This window comes from Lissotriton vulgaris, chromosome 3_1, assembly GCF_964263255.1.
Source record: "Lissotriton vulgaris chromosome 3_1, aLisVul1.2, whole genome shotgun sequence".
Taxonomy (NCBI): Eukaryota; Metazoa; Chordata; class Amphibia; order Caudata; family Salamandridae; genus Lissotriton; species Lissotriton vulgaris.
In genome coordinates this window covers 1,333,266,455-1,333,287,897 of record NC_141689.1, presented here as the reverse complement: position 1 = coordinate 1,333,287,897, position 21,443 = coordinate 1,333,266,455, and the positions used below count along the sequence as shown (strand labels likewise).

General features: G+C 44.4%; 1 protein-coding gene across 6 annotated transcripts in view; it reads right to left on the bottom strand.

Annotated features, from left to right (window-relative positions):
* NRG1 (neuregulin 1) overlaps positions 1 to 21,443 on the bottom strand; it is a 1,782,260-nt gene that overhangs the window by 208,362 nt on the left and 1,552,455 nt on the right. For all 6 annotated transcript variants that reach the window (XM_086961809.1, XM_086961808.1, XM_086961805.1 and 3 more), the window contains one exon: positions 8,877 to 8,979. In XM_086961809.1, coding sequence (XP_086817935.1) covers positions 8,877 to 8,979 — 103 coding nt within the window. The remainder of the gene's footprint in view (positions 1 to 8,876; positions 8,980 to 21,443) is intronic.

Sequence of the window (21,443 nt, the reverse complement as noted above, 5' to 3'; positions counted from 1 at the left end):
ATTACTGATTCGGAATACCGAAAAATTCAAGGGTGGCAGGGTGTCACTTTGACACCCTGTTGCACCCCTGATTAGGGCTTGTGTGCCATGTGGCACACATACATGCCCTAAGGGCATGTATGTGTGCCACATGGCACAGATGTACATGCACAGATTTGCATATACACAGGTATTCGTTATTTACCACCAACTAATAGTTGGTGGTAAATAACGAATCCTTAAAGCCCTGTGGCACTGTTTACAGTGTCACCTACATCTTAAAATACAGATTCGGTAATTTTTCCGATTTTGTAATTTTCCCAATTCGGTAAAATTACTGAATCTGTATTTTAGGATGCCCTACATCTCAGTTCCAAATACCGGTCAGTAACGGATGAAAAGCGGTATTTTCAGCCGTTACCGACCGGTATTTGGATACCTACATCTGGCCCTTTATGCTGCATTAAGGCTAGTTTTACTGCTTGTTTCAGGCTGCTGTAGCTTTGCACAAACGGAACTTTCAAGGCATGTAATAGCTGGGGCTATTTTTTTCTGTTTCAAGGAGATTCCCCAATCAAGCCTTTCACTAGTGTTTCACATCAAGTACTGCCGTGTTTCTGGTCAGGAGGGCAGAGTCACTCTGAGAAAAGGGCGGGCTCAAGCCTAGACCACTTCGACAGCTGATTTTAGCCGCTGCATGCACAGCCTCATATTGAAGTCTTTTATTCCTACTTGCCTAATTATTCAATTATTATTGCGCTTATCATGAATTTATTTGTTGCTATGGAAGGAAAAATATTCATGTTTTACATAGCAAACATAACCAAACTACTGGGTCAACTTAATGTGGGTAAAGCACCGGGGCCCAGCGGGTTCCCCAGCGAATTTTACCGGAAATTCCACCTGCAGCTCGGGCCGCATTACAGACGGGCGCTGGAACTAGCGCGGGAGCGGGGTAGCCTCCCCCCGGACTGGCGTCACGCCGAAATTGTGGTTTTTCAGAAGCCGGGCAGACCCCCTGAACGCCACGAGTCGTACCGCCCCATCTCCCTTATTAATTTTGAGGCCAAGCTCCTGGCCAAGGCGCTCGCGAATCGCCTGCTTCCGCACATCTCGGCCCTTGTCCACTCGGATCAGGCGGGATTCATGCCACGTCGGGCGACGCGACACAACATCCGGCGGGTACAGGCTGCGATCGACGCGATCGGGACGACCGGGGACCAAGCGGCACTGTTGTTGGCTGACATAGACAGTGCCTTTGACTCGGTTAGTTGCACCCATCTCTTTGCCCTTCTGCCACTACTGAATTTGGGTCCAGTTTTCATCTCCTATGTGAAATTGCTCTATACAGATGTCACCGCCTCGGTGCGTGTTTCTGGGGCAATCTCTACGCGGTTTCCTGTGACATGGGGCACTCGTCAGGGGTGCCCCCTCTCCCCGTACCTCTTTGCGCTGGCTATGGAGCCTATGGCCGCCCGGGTGCGCCAAGACGCGCTCTATCGGGGTTTTGTGTGGGGGACGGACCACTCGGACCGCATTGCCTTATATGCGGATGACGTGCTCTTTTTTATGACTGACCTGCACCGTACGGGAACTCGCGTTATTGAGATAATGCGGGAGTTCGGTCAGGCGTCGGGGCTCTTTCTTAACCCACGCAAGTCAACCCTGTGGGTGTTGGGGGGGGCCTCGGTGAGCTGCCAATAGGCTGCGTCCCTTCAGGTGGCGGTCGATGGCATGAAATACCTGGGCGTTTTCCTCTCGGCCTCGACCACTGTGGCGTGGGATCGGAACGTCCAGCCGGTGTGGGACAGGGTCCAAATGGACGTTAAGACCTGGACGCGTATGCCCCTTAATATCTATGGCCGTTCGGCCATATTCAAAATGGTGGCCCTGCCTCGGCTCCTCTACCAATTACAAAACCATCCATATAAAATCGACCCCCAATGGTTCCGCAGTGTCAACTCGGTACTGGGTAGATTTCTGTGGGCCGGGGGTGCCTCTAGGGTGGCACTGCGTACTTGCTTTCTCTCTACCTACTGTGGCGGCTTGGCGTCCGCGGATCTGCTGTCGTATTATCAGGCCTCCCACCTCCTAGAGCTCAACGAGTGGTGGTATGGGGACCGTAGTGATCCGGCCTATGCACTGGAACATTCCTTGATGGGAGGTGCCACACTCCACACCCTGCTGTACTCGGCCAGACGAGGAGGGTTTTGCCAAGGGTCACTCAGGTGGTCTTCGCGGTCTGGCGGCAGGCTTTGCACCGTATGGGGTGGTGGGGCAGGCTGACGGCCGAGACGCCGCTGTGCCACAACGGTCTGCTTCCAGCACTGGCCTCCTTGTCCGGGTTTGGCGGCTGGGACGCGATCGGGATCTCGTCCCTCGGTAATGTCCTTAACGGTACTACACTTAAGTCCTTTCAGGACCTTAGTTCCGAATATGGTCTGTCTAGGTCCCAATTCTTTCGGTATCTTCAGTTCCGCCATGCCCTCGGCCCCAGCCTGGTGGGGTTGGAGCAACTCCCCGACTTTAGTCCCATTGAGGCCAAACTGTTTATGGGTGACCTGGGCGACAAGAAGGTCTCTCAGATATACCGCTCCCTGGTCACACACTGCTCCCCCTCCCTCTCGACATTGAAGGCCTCCTGGGAGAATGATGTTGGCAACGAACACAAAGAGTTGGAGGGTCTGTTAACCAACAAAGCTGAGTCTTTACGGTCCTGTTTAGGAGACCACACCTTTGGATTGCACTAAACCAGACCAAGTGGTCACATGACACAAGTATATGATAGATATCCTATCAGCCCACCCGTTTGGCGGAGCCTCGTCATGTAGGACGTCTAACCAGGGTGGTGAGTCCAAGCCCAGATGAATTGGCCAGACAACACACACTACTGGTTCATATTGTAGAAGTGTCCATGCCACAGAGTGGTGCTGAAAAAGTGCAGTGCAAAAAGGAGTGAAATAAGTGATGTTGCTTTCTCTCTACCTACTGTAATGCTTTGCTGTGTTGTGGATTTTGGCCTAATCCACAACACAGCAAAGCATTACAGTGATTTTTTCACACTGTTCTACACTTCTTTTTAACCTGGCGTCCTGGTGAATATCAATAAAAAAAAATTTCTTTTGCCTCGACCGTCATTTTAACATCACTTATTTCACTCCTTTTTGCACTGCACTTTTTCAGCACCACTCTGTGGCATGGACACTTCTACAATATGAACCAGTAGTGTGTGTTGTCTGGCCAATTCATCTGGGCTTGGACTCACCACCCTGGTTAGACGTCCTACATGACGAGGCTCCGCCAAACGGGTGGGCTGATAGGATATCTATCATATACTTGCGTCATGTGACCACTTGGTCTGGTTTAGTGCAATCCAAAGGTGTGGTCTCCTAAACAGGACCGTATAGACTCAGCTTTGTTGGTTAACAGACCCTCCAACTCTTTGTGTTCGTTGTAGCTTGATTAGGGGTATTGAGTTTGGATGGTCTATAAATATAGTCCCCTTGACCCTCCTTAACCATTGTTTTTTAGAATGATGTTGGCCCCTTGGATGATGACGATTGGCGTGAGGCCCTTGAATCCCCCCGTGGGGCGGCTATAGCTGTCCGTCTTAGATTTATTCAATTCAAATACCTTCATAGGGCCTATTATACTAGGGAACGGCTGTGGCGGGCAGGCCTCATAGCTGCTCCGGAATGCCTGAGATGCGGTGCTGAAAGGGGGACGCTTTTCCATACAGTATGGTCCTGTGAGAGGCTGTCCAGATTCTGGGCGGGGGTATGGGACTGCCTTTCGGAGGTGTTGGGGTGGGACCTTCCCCGTACCCCTAGGCTGGGTCTCCTTCACATTTTGGAAAATGTTGGGGGTAACGCTTATAAACGACACTTGCTGCTGTTGGGACTAGTGGTGGCCAAGAGTGATCTGGCCCAAGCATGGAAGAGCGAACGTGCCCCCCCACTGAGTGCATGGAAGGCGGGATTGGACTTTCTGATGGGTCTGGAGGTACCTGTATTTGAAGCAAGGGGGTGCCCCCGGAAACATTACAAAATCTGGAAAGGGTGGGCGGACTACAGGGGGCTGGACCTCGATCCCCCGGCTGATATTGATGATATACTGCCCCTTGATGTGGATCCCGTACCCTAGGCTGTTAGCTGCCTCCGACTTTGATTACCATCTCATGTTGCTGACTTGTGATCACGTGCACTGGGTTAGGGTGGGATAAGGGGTGGGTAGCTGGGGGGGTGTTGGGGGGTGTTGTTGGGGATGGGCGGGTCGGGAGGGAATTAAGGTGCGTTTTTCCTAAAAATCTGGGTTCACTGCCATGCTTTTATTTGTGTCTGTTGTTGGCAGTCTCCTCCTGACTGTGGAGGGCTGTACCGAACCTTGCTTGAACTCTTAATAAAAACGGTTTTGAAAAAAAACATAACCAAACTACATTTCCATCAGTTAAGTTAAAATTACTGGAATCTAATGATCCTTCTTTATCCACATTACTTGACGAAATACAAGCAGTTTGCTCTAACAGATAATATTGTGTCAGAAATCAAAAATATATGTAAAGACATGGCTAGTCTTTCTATGAAAGTTTCTGACAATGTGATACAAATTCAGGATAATATAGCCAAAATTGACAGTCTCGCGCCTATTGCAGCAAAAATAGTGGCAATAAGTAATGGCGAGAGGAACTTCTAACACACTGTCACCAGACAGAGACTCCTCTGCCCCTTGAGCCCCATGCCAAGGATAGCTGAGGTATGACACCCAACGTCTGCAGATTGCACCAGTGAATTCACCACCCCTCCAAAGGGATCACTGGTTCTGTATATTTGTATACCTGCATTTATTCTTTTGGTTCTGAGCACTTTTTTAGCTGAAGCACTTTTTAGGTCCTGACAAAGGCCGCAACACCTTTGGGGTCCCAGGCTGAAACATGTTGACCTTTCTGACACATGAGCGGGTCTAATGTTTTCCCACTGTGCATTTCTGTTTTTTTTTAATCCTAATAAAGTTAAACTGCAAACCCTTGAGTTAGTTTTAATCACTTCACCTCTTTTTGCACTGTGTCCCTCAGCACCACTTCTTCTCTCTCATTGGGTATTTAGTATATACCATCATTAGCAACAAAACACCCCTGCACTCCTCTCTCTCAGGGAGGGAGTTGTAGCTTGTACCATGGCTTGGCTTCATGATACAAGGAGGTTCCCCAATGATGAAGCATGCCACCTCTGGTGGGCGAAGGAAACCGTCCTGTAAATGAAATCCTTCTTGGTAGGCCATTGTAAAGACCTGAGGGATTGTTTTGTATTTAGGTATATGAATCAGGGGAGCAAACCCTTGAAGGTCTTTAAATCTCCTCTAGCCTTCTTTACTCTGTGAATCAAACACAAATACAAAAACTTAATTATGAATTAAACTCCCTATAAGCAATAAAGCGGGAATACACATTTCTAATAACAAAGCTAATTTTTGTTTCAATACCAATAGACCTGGAAGGTTCTGGGCAATTATCTTCAAATTAAGAAAGATAAAATTCAAATATTGCTATCCATAAGTCTAATGGTCAAATTGCTTTATCCAGTTCCAGATGGTATCCCTGCTAATTTTATTTGAAAATTCTCCTCACCTTTTACCTCATTTACTCAAACTACTTACCTACTTTAGTAGTACAGGATCAACGTTTGGGTCCTGTAGTGAAGCCTTGATTATAGTTCTCCCAAAACCTAACAAAGATCCTGCTATTGTTTCAAATATTATTGTATGCAAAGATTCTTGCAACTAGGCTGGCCTCTGTACTTTCTACTATCGTGCATATTGACCAATCTGGTTTTATGAAAAATAGACATTCTGTGAATAACGTAAGATTATTATTTGTGCGATTGAAGTTGGATCATCACTACCTCTACTATCCAGTGTTCTGGCATAAGATGCAGAGAAGGCTATTGATAAAGTCCAATGGCAGTATTTTTTCCATATCTTATATGCATTTAACTTTGGTACTTCATTTATTCGTATGATTTCAGCTCTATACCGTCTGCCCAACTTTTTTTTTTAATTAATGGTCAAATTTCTAATATTGTTTCCTTTTTAGGGGTACCAGACAAGGATGCCCCATATCACCTTTACCTTTTCTTCTTACTAATGAATCTTTACTAATTGTCATCAGAAATTGTATTGAAATTGAGGGCTTCATTACAAATAATGTTCTTGTTAAAATGTCAGTTTATGATGATGATGTACTCCTAAATATTGGTAACCCTGAACCTTCCATTCATCCATTATTAAATGCTATTCACACTTACCCTCAGATGTCATGATAAACGTTAAACACTAATAAAACTGATTCTTTTCCTTTAAACGTTCTTTGTTCCCCCTATGTGCTACCAAACAAAGAAATAATACGGCAAAAAGATAAACAAATATCTTGATATATTATTTTCTCACACCATAAAACAAATGTTTTCCTTAAATTGTGATTGCATTCTTGTTCATATTAAGGACACATTAAAAAAAATTGTCCACCCTACATGTATTCTGTTGGGGAAACGTTGATGCTATCAAAATGCTTATTTCTAAAATATGTTTCTATCTTCTTTCTATGATACCTATTAAACTTCCTCCTAACTTTTATAAAAATATAAACAAATTTCTTTCTAAAGTTATTTGAAATATCAAATCTCGCTTAAGTTTAAAACATTTCATTTGGCTAAGAACACTTGTGGTTTTGGTTTACCAGATTTCCTTAATTATCATAAAGAGGTTATTTTAAAACAAAGTACCTTTTGGTTCCAGTATACAGAGCTTAATAATCCACCTTTATAGCTTTGTATTGAACAAAGTTTGATATTACCATTTCCTTCACCTGCATTGCTTACCATGGCTAACTCTACTTCTTTGCTAAAAATATAAGTGACACTGAATTCTTCAAAATTAATATTACAAGATTTAGGCTTGATTTTCCAATTCCGTATGTCACTTACCTTAAATTTGTCGATAAGGTATAATCCAATGTTAAAACTAGCTTGTCACTAAATATTTTGGCAATCCTGGATTAAAGCTGGTATTTTTTATTTGAAAGATATTTATCATAAGAATGCTTTTTATACTTTTGATGAATTGGAGCAAAGATTTAAGTTACAGCAGTCAGATATTTATAAATATGAACTTTTATGTGATTCAATCCTTGATAAATTCCCAAATAATTTTCCTGTAATTGCTACTTCTGATTTAGAATTGTATATTGAAACAATTGCTTCGTTATCCAACGTTTGGGCTTTGTTTTATAATAGAATTATTATGAAGGGGATAATCTCAATATTCTCTCTTCTTTTTGAAATAAGGATCTAGATGTGTCATTATCTCAAGCTTTATGGAGAAAAATGTGGTCAACTAGTATCTCTGGGTGGCTGCCTGTTTCTTTATACAAAACGAATTCCTTCATACTATTCAATTGTCTATCCACACCTTTAAGGTTATTTAATGCAAAACATTTGAATGTTCCTAATTGTTGGAATAGTACTTTGAATATGAGGCCTTTTAGACCATCCCTCTCTTCCTACTGGAAGCAGTGGTTAACAAACCTGCAGCGTCGGGACACAATTGGAGTAGCCACGTGCTTCATAAATTCCATGATTTGATTTGAATACAGGCTTTTTACGACATATGTTTTATGAGTGTAATATTGTAGGTAAGCCTTGGAAAGAGGTTTGGAGGATCATTACTAAAATATTGAATATCACACATAATTTATCATATAACATATTATCGTAAATCAACTTCACTTTCCACTAAAGTGTCTGTTATTAATAGCAAACTTCTAGAGTTTTTATTTCTGCAGCTTTAAAATCAATTACTACCAATTGGAAAAATGCCTCATGGTCAGTTCACGCCTGGTGGGCATGGATAATTTTTACCAGAAGATGAGCTAATTTCAGGTGCTGTCGACTATGCTCCGAATTATCATTTACTTTGGAACCCAACTGATGATTATATTGCTTTACATCTCTAAACATGTATTACTAATAGTTCTATTAAGACTTATCTGTAATGATGATTCTATTTAATCCCTTTAATATTTCCTTTTATTTTTATTACATAGTTATAATTGTTATTGTATGGGTACTTTATTGACTCGTACTTGATATTATCCTACAGTATTTCGTTTTATAAGCTCAGTCATTATATCAATGTACATTTTTATGTATGGTCTTTCATATTCACCTAAAATGTAATCAAATATTTTAACACATAATACCTACAAGGAGTTTCATCATCTTAGGTCTCATTGATTTTAATTTCACTTCGGTTTTACCAAAATTGGTTGTGTGATTAAGAAAAGGTGATATATCTGAATTCCATTTGAGCTTTTTATGGTCATTAACACATAGTTACCCTGCTTGCTAGCACAACTGGGGAAACCCGTTTACATTTGGTTTACTAAATTGGAAAATATCCATTGACTCAACTCAATCTTTTGCTGGTTCATTAGCAAAAGCATGGATGGGATGCCTGTGATAACAGTAGGCTGCCTGGGAAGCAACACAATGGGGTAGCAGCAAGCAAACAGAATGGGGTGCAGCTATCATGGTTGAAAAGCCACAGTACACATTTCAAAAGACACATTGACATATTCACTGCTGGATGTTATCATATTTATTTCTCTCAAACTTCTCTGCTAAAAGAAACTTTGCGTGTAATAAGCCAGTTCGCTGGTCCTTTTTGAAACCAAGAGAAGCTGGTTCACTACAATGAATCTATCTTTCTGCTAATTAATTTGAAAAGATTTATAACTTGTGCTGTATGAACAACTTGTCAAAAGTAAGGAACATATAAGCGTGTAGTAAGTCCCTTTTGTGCAAAAGGTGATAAGAATGGGAAAAACAAGGTAAAGAAAAGTTTACTTGGTTTTGCAGTAGGCCACAACACACATGATGCCAACTACAAGGAGGGCAATGCAGATGCCAGTTATAGTCAACACTCTTTTCTGATAGAGTTCTTCAGCTTCTAGAAAAGGGAGAAAAGAAGAACAAATTATAATGGATCCAGGCTCAACTAAGAAACTTTCTCTAATATATATATATATATATATATATATATATATATATATATATATATATATATATATATATATATATACACACACACATACGCACACGTGCATAGAAAGATTAGAGGTAAATGCACAGGCATGCTATATATCACTATGAAAGTCATAATAGTAACTGAAGCCATCTTCATTCTACCGTTCCAGAAACATCTTCCATGCTTCTACATTTTGTAATTATTATAAAAATGATACCATTAAAATAAGACAATTGACATAATTGTTATTTAAATTACGTAACAACATTCAGCACACACTAGCAACATTTCAAATGCGGTGTGCTGCACAACAAATATAATACCTATAGGTAAAAAAAACTTCAAATATGTCTTGTAAAGAAAGCTGAAATAAAGACACATGTACAAACTGAGCTATATAAACTATGTGTGGTTCACACTAAGGACGGTATATGTCGATACATTTTTCAACAATTTTCAATCCCCTAAAGGGAAGAAAAATTATATAAAACAAACATGGCCCCTTGTCTGTTAATCTGTTTTCCAATACTGGCTTGGTTCACATTATTGATTACCATTTTACATCCCACTTTGTTGCTCTTTTCAGAGAATTCTGTTTATCGCCTTTTTTCAGATTCCCCTTACAGAATGTTAACTGAATGTTAAGAAGTTGGTTCGATCCAGCCAAAGGATTCTTGTTTGTTTTGCTAGCATGCTGTTTTAAGGCCAGGAGCAGGCGACTCAGTGAAATACCTCAGGTGATTCCGCGAGCAAATTGGTTATTCCAAAGAGGGCGGAGTAATGCAGAGACAGTCATAACATTTAATTCAACAATTCTGACCCTCTGGTCACATTTGTTTATGACACAACAAATGGGATAAGTGTGTTAACTCTGGAAAATGTCATATTTAATGTTTGAAAAAAGGGGCGCAATAACAGGCGAGAGTCTTGTTGTTCTGGAAAATACACTGCATACATCTTTTACATGCCGTAACTTTCCATGAACTTTACCCAGTTAAGTCCAGCTTTTTCTGCTCTTTTTGCAGAATGTGCATTTAAACTCCCAGCAATCTTTACAAGAAATGGTCACAGTAAAATCTTGCTAGATTTTAAAAATTAAGCTTGGCTTGTTATGTAATGGTTTACACAAGATGGTTTGTTTTCATCTACCTAATACAAAAACAGGGTACCTGCAGAAACGGAAATGAATTACTGGTGTACTGTATCTGAGAAGCACATACCATAGGCTTCATTGGTTCTGAACCATACTGTCTGCAGCTCATGTATTAAATCAGAGAAATACAGAGTTAAACGTTTGCACTTTGAACAGTACAATCACTGTCTAAAGCGCACCTTCAATTATATAACCCAATGTCACAATGTCTTTATTTATGCCATATTTCTCCGAGTTTGAATCACAGGCCGCTGCACCATCCCTTTCAATTTTCCTGTGCCTAATCCTTAAATATCTTCCCAGCGAAGGAAGGGACACTAAGTGCAAAAAACTGTTAAACTGGCAAACTATGAGGCCATACTGCAGTTCGAACTGCTGTATAAAGAAAAATTTCCTAACTAACGTAATGAAAAGTTTCAATTCTACGAAGGTCACGGAGATAAGGATTATGCTAATCGCTTTCTTCAGTTTATTAAAGCAGCCATATTAAAAGTACCAAACAAAACCACATTTCCCAGAAACCACCGAGATACTGATAAAAACAAACAGTAGGCAACATAGTCTGCCAGATCCAATCATTCACTCAGGAGCCAGGATTCTCTATATAGTCCTTTTTCTCTATCCTCCAAATACTCTTTCATTGTGCGAGTCACGCCATTGACCTTTCCTACACATCTTGCTTTCCAGTGTCTGTGTCTGGAACAAAAGAAGTGAAATTACCACAAGACACTGGAACCAAGAGAACAACTAAAGTATACACAAGAACATATCTACTGACATCATAAGTATACAACAATCTAGACCAAGAGAGTAAAAAACTCATTACTTACTAGTCTTGAGGAGGGCCTCCCGGATCACATATCCGTGGTAGGACAATCCTCGTCTTAGTGTCCTTAATAGAATTGAAGATTTCCGTTACTTTAACTAGGAGCTGTTTCATTCTGTGTCAGGACCGAAGGCTCTGACATTGCTAGTTTAAAGCTTACTTACCATCAAATGGGCCATATTAACAATTGGCTAAAAATAGAACCTTTTAAAGGCAGAATCTGAGGACCAGTCATAGGCATTCATAATGTCATCAGGCCGTGCACCTAGACTGAAAGCTTTGGAGAACATTGCCCCTACTAGTAGAATGGGCACCAAAAATGGTGAGATCTATGGCAGCTTCCTGCATGACCCCCTGCACTCAACATGATTTGGTGGGGAAGGCCTTGTGAGGTTTCCTGAGAGCAATAAGGAGCCGTTTCTCTCCTGAAGGCCTGTAATCTGCTGACATCTCCTAACAGGCCTTTAAACATTGCACCACGCATAGCTTAGGAGAATCAGGAACTGCAGGGTACTCTATAACCCTAGTGTTACATTTAAGACCCCTCCTGATTGTAAAAAAAACCCCCGAAGGAAAAAAGGGACCTTTACGTGATATCTAGAGCTCTAACATCAGACACCCATCTGCACGATATCAAACAGACAAGCATTGCCAGCTTCTCTGATATTTCCTTACGCGAAAGAAATCTATTAGTTTGCCATGATAACAAAAGGTTGATAGCCTTACCCTGGCTGGACCGGACTGGCCAAAAAATTCAGGATCTGAACTACCTCTGCACCCATAGGATCACAACCCCATTGCACACACCAATAACACCATTGTCCCCAAGCCGACCTGTATCACTTGACTGTGCTGTCAGACCAGGCATTAGACAAGAAGCCTTCAACCTGTGACAAAAGGCCTAGTATCGGCCATCTACTCCTGTAATCCTCCACGCCGTCAGGCAGAAGGATCAGTACAACACCATCTGATGCAGGTTCCGATCCGGGTTGAGAAGAAAATCTGAAAATGAGGAGATGAATTGGAAAAGCCCAAGAAAGTTCCAGAAGAACCGGAAACCATACAAATCGGGATGATCAGGACTACCTCCGGATGTTGGCGCCTGATCTGGGCCAAAGCTTTTGTGATGATCACAAACGGGAGAACCGCTATGCTCACATCTTCCCCCAGTCTTGCAGGAATGCGTCTGTGGCACCTGCCAGAGGATCCGGCCTCCAACTGAAGAACCGAGGCAGCTGATGGTCCAACGTGGGAGCAAAAAGATCCACTGAAAAAAAGGACTTCCCCATTCTTGGATTGTGGCATGAACCTCTGGATGAAGCTTCCACAAGCTGCAATCCCGAAAATGACAAAGCTTCCAATCCGCCACCTGGTTCTCATGACCGGGAAGGTACTCTGCCATCATCGATATCTGATGGTCGAGGCAGAACTGCCAAAAATTAGTTGCCAGATCGGACAGAACCTTTGCTCATGTAACACCCAGATGACTGATGTACCGGACAGCCGAAATGTTGTCCATTCTGAGCAGGACACAGGGCTGAATCTTGTCTCTGGTCCAACACTGGATTGCAAATGAAGCCACTAGAGCTCCTCACAGTTGATGTGCAATGCCTGGACCTGCGGAGACCACGTCCCTCCTGTGGAGAAATCTCTACACCAAGTACCCCAGACTGACCTTATAGCATTGGATTCTATGATAACTGATCCAAACATTTCTCTCCCATTCCATGCTTCCATGTGGGAAACCTACTAGATGATTTCCTCCCGTGCTTTGAAGGACAGAACGACTGACTGAGATTAAGCGAGGCCTCTCCACAAATGCAATGCTTTCAATCTTTGCAGTGCCCAATAACATAACGGCCCTGAAAATATGGCCTCGATGGAAGACGACAAGAGCCCTACTAGGCTCTGTCTGGCCAACGTTCTGCAGAGCTTGCATCAGATCTTGGTTATCTTCCGAGATAGAAGGCTCAGAGTGGCTCTGGTAGAACCTATGACAAACCCCAGAGAGGAAAGCCCTCTGAGAAGGTACCAGAAGGATTTTTTTCACATTTATTACAATACCAAGGCTTCCAATAGATTGACCGCTAGCTGCAATTGCACCAACAATTGCTGAGGATCCTGCGCCAGGATGAGCATATCGTCGAGGTACACAATAAGGCAAATCCCTTGCACTCAAAGATACTCCACAACGAATTTGAGCACCTTCATGAAGCACAAAGGAGCAGAGGAGAGTTGTGAGCTGGATTATCTGCTGGTGCCAGAAGAACTCTAGGAACCTCTTGTGAGAGGAAAAAGAATCACAATGGCCAGGTACCCATCCTTCAAGTCCAGTTGGATCATATAGTCCGCTGGACGCAAGAAATCCCGAAGGAGATTAATCCCCTCCTTTTTTAAATGGCGGTAAACCAGCCATTCATTGAACTCACAAAGGTTCAGCACTGGCCTCTGACCCCCATCTGCTTTGTCGCCTAAGAACATGTTGCTTATGAAACCCTGTGGATGAGGGGACGTAGGACAAATATCCCACTTTTCCAGGAACGAGGCAACCTCCACATCTACTAAGTCTGCCACATGTTGGGAAAACTAAATGGGTCTGGGACTTGTCTCTTGACATGGGACCCCACAGAACTCTATAGGGAAGCCCTGAACTGTCAGCAGGACCCATACATTGCTCGTGAGCGCTCCCCACACATGGAAGAAACTTGCCAGCTGGCCCCCTACTTTTAGAAGGGAAGAAGTAGAAACACTTACCAGAATTTAAGGCAGCATAGGTCCCTCTGAAACCATAGCCTCTGGACCCCTGGCCGCAGCAGGATTCATCCTGGAACTGCCTGCCCCTGGAGCCTTGCCCTCTAGGACATTGAGAGGAGGACTAGCCAGTCGAGCGGCCCGCGGAAAACCCGTCAGGAGAATACCCTTTCAAGAGATGACTGGGCTTTGTCAAAGGACGTGAACGTATTCACAATCTTTCCAAACTCTTTAAAAATACACTCTCAGAATAGTCCCCCTTGGACCACAGCCCCCGCTGCAGAGTCCACCAAGTCCCCCACTTAGGGTCTACTTTAATTCGAAAAGAGCATCTCCGCTCGGTGGGCTGCGCACAGTTGGCATTGCCTAGAAAGATAACTGCACGCTGTGTTCAACCAGAGAGTGCCTCCGGGGAAATGAGGAGGTCCGATGTTTTGGCATCCTCTGCCATATCCAGGATCATGGTCATGGGGTCAAGTGCATCCAGGAGCTTATCCTGGCAAACCCGGCAGGATCTGTCAATGCCCTTCTTCGGGTCTTTCATGAATTTCACTAGCAATGTTGCCATCATGGGGTCCAGCACCGGGGTCAGAGCTACCTTGCCATCCAAAGAGGGGTACGGACATTCTTCCTTAAGACAACTACGGGCTTCTTTCCCCAACGGGGTTCTTATCCTACTAGCCACATAGTTCCCCACCTTCATGGAAGGGGTCCATTTGGATGATCTAGGATGGAGGAGCTTCTTCTGATCAAGCACGATTCCCGGGGGATCACGCGAAACTGGGCTTGGCGACACCTTTGGCAGGGGAGCTGTGACCGTGGGCGCAGTGTGAAATTGGTTTTGGGACAGGAATGCCTCACGCAGACACTCAAAGGCATTGTGATCCACCCTGTCCTCCTGGTGGAGTTTGGCCAGAGCAGGCTGGTCATCTGAGGACTAGGTCAGAGAGGGCCCAGGTCCACTTGGCGCATTCACACATGATTTTAATTACTAGGCGCTACTCTGGGAGGGGGGGGCATTGTCTCTTCCACCACCCTATAGATTTTCACATCCACTGCATCATAAATCTCATCATCCCATGATACATGGGTTCAGGAATCCTCGTCCCACTGCTCCGACACGTTGACTGCAGTAAGGTGAACAGGAGCCACCCCACTTACCAGTGCTCTGGCACAGCGCTTGCAGGCATTATATTACACTGTTGCGCAATGACAATCACCAGGCAAACTCTTTTTGGTGCTGGGGGGCCAGCAATTCAATAAGGGATAGAGTCGTAATCGAAAGGGGTCCAGACCCAGGGGCACTACCTTCCCTGGAAAATATTCAGATTTTAAGCGTGAACTCGCCACTTGGGAACATGTCCCCATAAGACAGGTAGCCATCTAATTAATGTTACACAACCCTGAGGGCCATCGGAATAAGCGGATAACCCTACCTTGGGATTTGCACAGGGTGCCAAGAAATAAATGGAGGCTTTACAGCCTGTACAGACCCTCTACAGTGAGGGCGTCACTCTCCAGGGGCAGGCAGAGGCATAGGCAAGTGGCGCACGATTCTGGATCCTGACAGTAATTCTAAAAACGCATCACAAACCATACAGAAAAGGCACTCCCACAGTGCCATCTAGTGACTGCAAGCCAGCACCGCACTCGACATACCAGGAACTATAATAAACATCGCATAGGAGTGCAAATGCAGCCCCCCGCTGCCCAGGCAATCACACCCAAGCAGGGAATCAACTCAACAATCCAACATTTGGCAAGAGAAGAGAAAACACATAGGACTTATCTGGGCTGCGAGCAGCGAAGAAAAAGGATTTAGTGGATAGCGACTAAAGACCATAGAGGGATCCCTAGCTCCTGATTAGATGATGAGATTTGGTTGACTATGTTGCCTGCTGTTGTCTTTACCAATTTCCCGGTGGTTTCTGGGAAATGTGGTTTTGTTTGGTACTTTTAAGATAGCTGCTGTAATAAAGTGAAGAAAGCGATAGGCATAACCCAAGCCTCCAGTCCTGGGATAGAATGATGTCCTTAATTGAATTTCCATCAACTTATATCTCAGCACCAGCCTAAGTATGTTTTGCAATACTATCACTTCTTAACAGCAAAATATTTTGAAACGTATTCCAATTTCTGCAAATCATTCACAAAAACTTAACAAGTTGATTTCAAGTACTCTAACTCAATCACAACTTTTTCAGCTTTGGGTTTAAGATTAAATACAATAAAAATCACTATTATCGAAAGCAGGGGACACTAAGTGTTACAAGTTGGGCCTTTGAACTGCTCATGCACCAATGATAGGGCACCAATGATAGGGCTCAGTGTTTCCCATCAAGCTGTCCGGTTGCATTGGCATGTTAGCAGGTGCTGAGATATAAAGTGATGCTGGTATATACACCAGTTTGTTTAACTAGGAAATAATTTTATCAAATAAAAGAGTTGTGCCTCCACATTGTGTTCTGTTGGATTTAAATGCAACACCATGGAGCATATGAATGACTCCAGTAGGAGTGAATCTGCTGAGAATGCGTTTACTTCTTGAACTAGGCCCATGGCTTGCAATCCCTCAACTCTATCTTGAAATTATTTAATTATGTTGTTTCTATTTGCTCTGTATGTAGATGCACTTAAGAAAATAAAAAGGTCATATATTAACGTCCACTATCGAACTCCTAACCAGACTTTATATTAAAAAAAATTAAGCTTGTGTCGCTGGGATTAGTTAGCAACACACTGAGATAAGGCATCACATCTGTTTATCATTCCCCTCAGAGCTTGCCAATCGAAATGAGAGAAGTGAATCGCTAAAAGATTAGGGAACAAATAAATTAAGCCATACTGCTGAATGAATTTATAATTTTTGCAAATTCGTTAGTCCTGTCAGCAGAATGCTTGTTTCGAATACAAACCAAATAACATGCTAAGATTTGAGCTTGATTTGAACATTGATTTTTAACAAATATCATTTTTTGCATCACAGGGAAGAATTCAAATGCACAGACAGCACACTAATATGTAATTCCCAGATTCAGTGCACCTTCTCCAATAAACGCGTCTCTGTGAATGAATAGGTTCCTTACAAGCCAAACTCGTTACTGTACAAAACACAATTAGCAATTATGAGGTCATGGAAGCAGTCAAACAAAAACACGGGTGATGAATAATACAAGTAAGAAGGAGCAAGATCATAGGAAAGAAGCACTGCAGAAGCAACGCAATGGTACAACAAAAACACTTGCAACTGTAGCCGTCAGTCAACTGAAAGAAATCAAAACACACAGCCGATAGGCATAGAAATGGACACAGTGCAATATATAACGAAAGAATGGAGTAAAAACAAGAACAACATAACAAGAAAGGACAGGAACAAAATAAAGAGGGTACTTCGGGAAAGAGGCAAGTACACGATAGGACAAGGTTAAAAGTTGAGGAGTCAACTGCATGCCTGGCACAGCATGCTTTATACTGGAAATAAAGAGTGAAGAAATGCTTGAAAAAAAAACGTTGAAGCAGAGTTTGAAGGGATTATCCATACAGCATAACTCTTAATCTAAACTAATTGGAGGATTGTTTTAAGTCGTTTAGTAATTGGGCCAACATGCTGTATTACATACAATATTATGGCCACAAATTGCGTTAGGGATATTTAATGTAGCTTTAATTGAAGTTTCTTTGTTAACCCTAAACCAACGTGCCCGATTTCAAGTACAGTTTAAGGCTTCCGTAGAAACGTTTTGCTGTGCTCTGCCTGTCAATTTATTGGCATTACAGTCTTATATGGAACTCACTGTCTATGGCTGTGAAGGGCAGTTAGACAATAGAATTGTGGAACGTTCTCGTTGTTTTTCAAGTATGTAAATTAAAGTTGGATCAGTCCAAGCAATCCAAATCGGACTAAACATTAGTTGCAATACACCAGTGTTGCTGAACTGGAAAACTGAGAGGAAACTGTGCTTTCCTAGGTTAAGTTTACACCGCTTCACTTGGGGAGCGTTCATCATCAAGGAAGATGATGAACACTTTTCATTAAGGATATAGGCATATTCCATTTCTAACAAATACAAACTTATGAAAAAGATTAAAGTTTAGTTGAATTAATTAGATTAGATTTACTTGAGATACCTTCCTCCACGACTGCCCGAAGTGATTGATCCCAGTGAGATTCATAGGTCAGCCAAAACACATGGAAAATAGCAAACCGAGAACCTCTTGAAACCCCACTAAAACCATTTAGTTTAATAAAATCTTACAATAGTTGTTTATCCTATAATTTCCGTTTTCAATACACCCAATTTAAGAATTGACATAGAGCGTACCGGACTCCCAAATTGTTGAAAAATGAATCCCTCAATGCGGACTTTAAGAGCCCAAGATTTCAAACTCCCTAAGATGATTTACTGTACATATGTTGGGGCTGCCCACATCTGTCCAACTTGAGGAATAAGGTGGTAAAACTTTCATCTGATATCACTGAGCTGACTGGCACAATGGTTGATGAGCCCATCCTGCAGAGTGTCTTTAAGCACTCAAAAACTGAATCTAAATTTTGAACTTGTCTCTCCTATTTACCAAGAGCTCTATAGTCTGAAACCGGAAGAGTAAAGAGTAGTCACCTCTCTTTAATATAGCAGTGACAAGGCTGGGTACGGAGTTGGGCCGAGGCTGCGAGTATGGAGTTGCACAGAGAGGAGGCCAAGGACCTCCGCAAGACCTTACAGATGGCAGCAGGAATGAAATGTTCGGCTCGGACCTTTAAAGCTGGAGTAGGCTTTAATGGACGGTAGAGCCCCAAAAGATGACATTAGACCACGGCTACTCAAAGTTCGGCCCGCGGGCCGGCAGCGGCCCAGCAAGCCTTCCTGTGCGGCTCGCGGACCTTGAGACATCGTACCGTGTTCTTTTTTTTTTTTTTTTTAAAGTGTCAGGAAACACCACCGGTACTGCTCTGCGGGGGCGATTCCAGCAACAGTCAGAGTGGGGCTGCAGGGGCGCTAAGAGGTGAACAAAGCCTCATTAACATGTAAATGGTCTTTTAAAGACGTGTGAAGTACTCGGGTGCGGCTGTGTGTGTGTCAGCCTAGGCTGACACAGCTTACAAGGCACCACTTGCTTCCTGGGCACTGAAAGCAAAACACATTTGTGGGTAATGTTCGGACATTTTAATGTGTATCATGACTAGTGCATGTTGCACACAGCGTACTTTGAAATGCCAGTAAATCAGGCAAAAATATAAATCCCAGAGGCATTGTAAGTCCCAAACAAGGAACTTACTCGTGGCCTACTACTATAACGAATAAGCATTCACAATGAAAAGTTGTCTGGAATTTTAGGTGTGGCTTACTCATTGTACATTGGCCTTCCTGTATATCCATTTTCAATATATCATGTAGTGCACAATCAGGAAACTGGCCTAATCAATAATTATTCTCATTTTATTCATTTCCCAAGAATTATGAAATCCGTTCATTGGGTGCTGGGCCTTACAAACCAAACACACTGCTTGCTAAAGGATGCACCCGGGTCCTACTCCTGGGAAGGGAAGAGAGAACTTCAATATGCAGGCAAATACAGTCTCCCTACAGGCGGAGGGGGGTGGAGGAGGTGACAGAGGGCAGCAGGGAGTGAAAGCCCGGTGAGGAGGGAGGGCAGCAGAGAGTGAGAGCCGGTGAGGTGGGAGGGTAGCAGGGAGTGAGAGCCCGGTGAGGAGGGAGGGCAGCAGGGAGTGAGAGCCCGGCGAGGTGAGGAGGGTAGCAGGTAGTAAGAGCCCAAGTGAGGTGGGAGGGCAGCAGGGAGTGAGAGCCCGGTGAGGAAGGAGGGCAGCAGGGAGGGAGAGCCGGTGAGGTGGGAGGGTAGCAGGGAGTGAGAGCCCGGTGAGGAGGGAGGGCAGCAGGGAGTGAGAGCCTGGGTGAGGAGGGAGGGCAGAGCAGGAAGCGAGAGCCCAGTGAGGTGGGAGGGCAGAGTAGAGAGTGAGAGCCTGGGTGAAGTGTGAGGGCAGCAGGGAGTGAGAGCCCGGGTGAGGAGGGAGGGCAGCGGGGAGTGAAAGCCCGGTGAGGTGGGAGGGCAGCAGGGAGTGAGAGCCCAGGTGAGGAGGGAGGGCAGCACGGAGTGAGAGCCAGGCGAGGTGGGAGGGCAGCAGGAAATGAGAGCCCGGTGAGGTGGGAAGGTAGCAGGGAGTGAGAGCCCGGTGAGGAGGGAGGGCAGAAGGGAGTGAGAGCCCGGTGAGGTGGGAGGGTAGCATGGAGTGAGAGTCCGGCGAGGTGGAAGGGCAGCAGGGAGTGAGAGCCCGGCGAGGTGAGGAGGGTAGCAGGTAGTAAGAGCCCAAGTGAGGTGGGAGGGCAGAGCAGGAAGCGAGAGCCCAGTGAGGTGGGAGGGCAGAGTAGAGAGTGAGAGCCTGGGTGAGGAGGGAGGGCAGCAGGGAGGGAGAGCCGGTGAGGTGGGAGGGTAGCAGGGAGTGAGAGCCCGGTGAGGAGGGAGGGCAGCAGTGAGTGAGAGCCTGGGTGAGGAGGGAGGGCAGAGCAGGAAGCGAGAGCCCAGTGAGGTGGGAGGGCAGAGTAGAGAGTGAGAGCCTGGGTGAAGTGTGAGGGCAGCAGGGAGTGAGAGCCCGGGTGAGGAGGGAGGGCAGCGGGGAGTGAAAGCCCGGGTGAGGAGGGAGGGCAGTAGGGAGTGAGAGCCAGGCGAGGTGGGAGGGCAGCTGGAAATGAGAGCCCGGTGAGGTGGGAGGGTAGCAGGGAGTGAGAGCCCGGTGAGGAGGGAGGGCAGAAGGGAGTGAGAGCCCGGTGAGGTGGGAGGGTAGCATGGAGTGAGAGTCCGGCGAGGTGGAAGGGCAGCAGGGAGTGAGAGCCCGGCGAGGTGGGAGGGCAGCAGGGAGTGAGAGCCCGGGTGAGGAAGGAGAGCAGTAGAGACAGGCACCATCCTGATCTAACAGTCCGTCATATGCAATCCACGACTTCCAGCTGTGCCACACCTCCGACCCTCTGTTCAGTCCATCAATGCCCACTTATATGTCCCCTGTATCTCGTCTTTCACCTTACTATATGGGCCTTTGCTTGGCAAGAGGTTGCAGGCAACGGGTTAACCAGATGTGCTACTGACTGGCGGTTTTGGTGCTGCCCTGAAACTGTTGCCTATTATTATTAGTTACACACCACTTTGTTCCATGCTCACAACTGATGAGTTTTTTTTCCAAAAATATTGTGCCTGTTTCTGATACCTTATTCCATCTGTTTATGTTGTTTAATGTATTTTGATTGTGTGCTTATTTTATGTCAAGGGTCATTGCTCTTTGCATTGCTGGGTAATGTTACACCTGATGTGCTATAACTTGTGGAATATTACTATGTCTTTTCGTCATCTTTGAGCTCATGCTGTTTGCTTCATTCTTACTCCTCTGAATCCTATGAAAGAAGGTGCATCAGGTTTGGTCTCAGCTTTTGTATTGGATTAGAACTAAAGCTGAGCACACCATTTCACCAGAGCATGATGTGTTAGCAAGTAAAGTCTATCGGTGAGATTACTGTGATTATAATGAGTCGAAAAAGAAATTGACAAAGATGCTGATGCTAACACAGACTTAGTTTTTTCAGCAAGGGGGGCACACGTCGATGCCCCAGACCAATGAGATGTTATAAAGATGGTAACAATGGGACAACG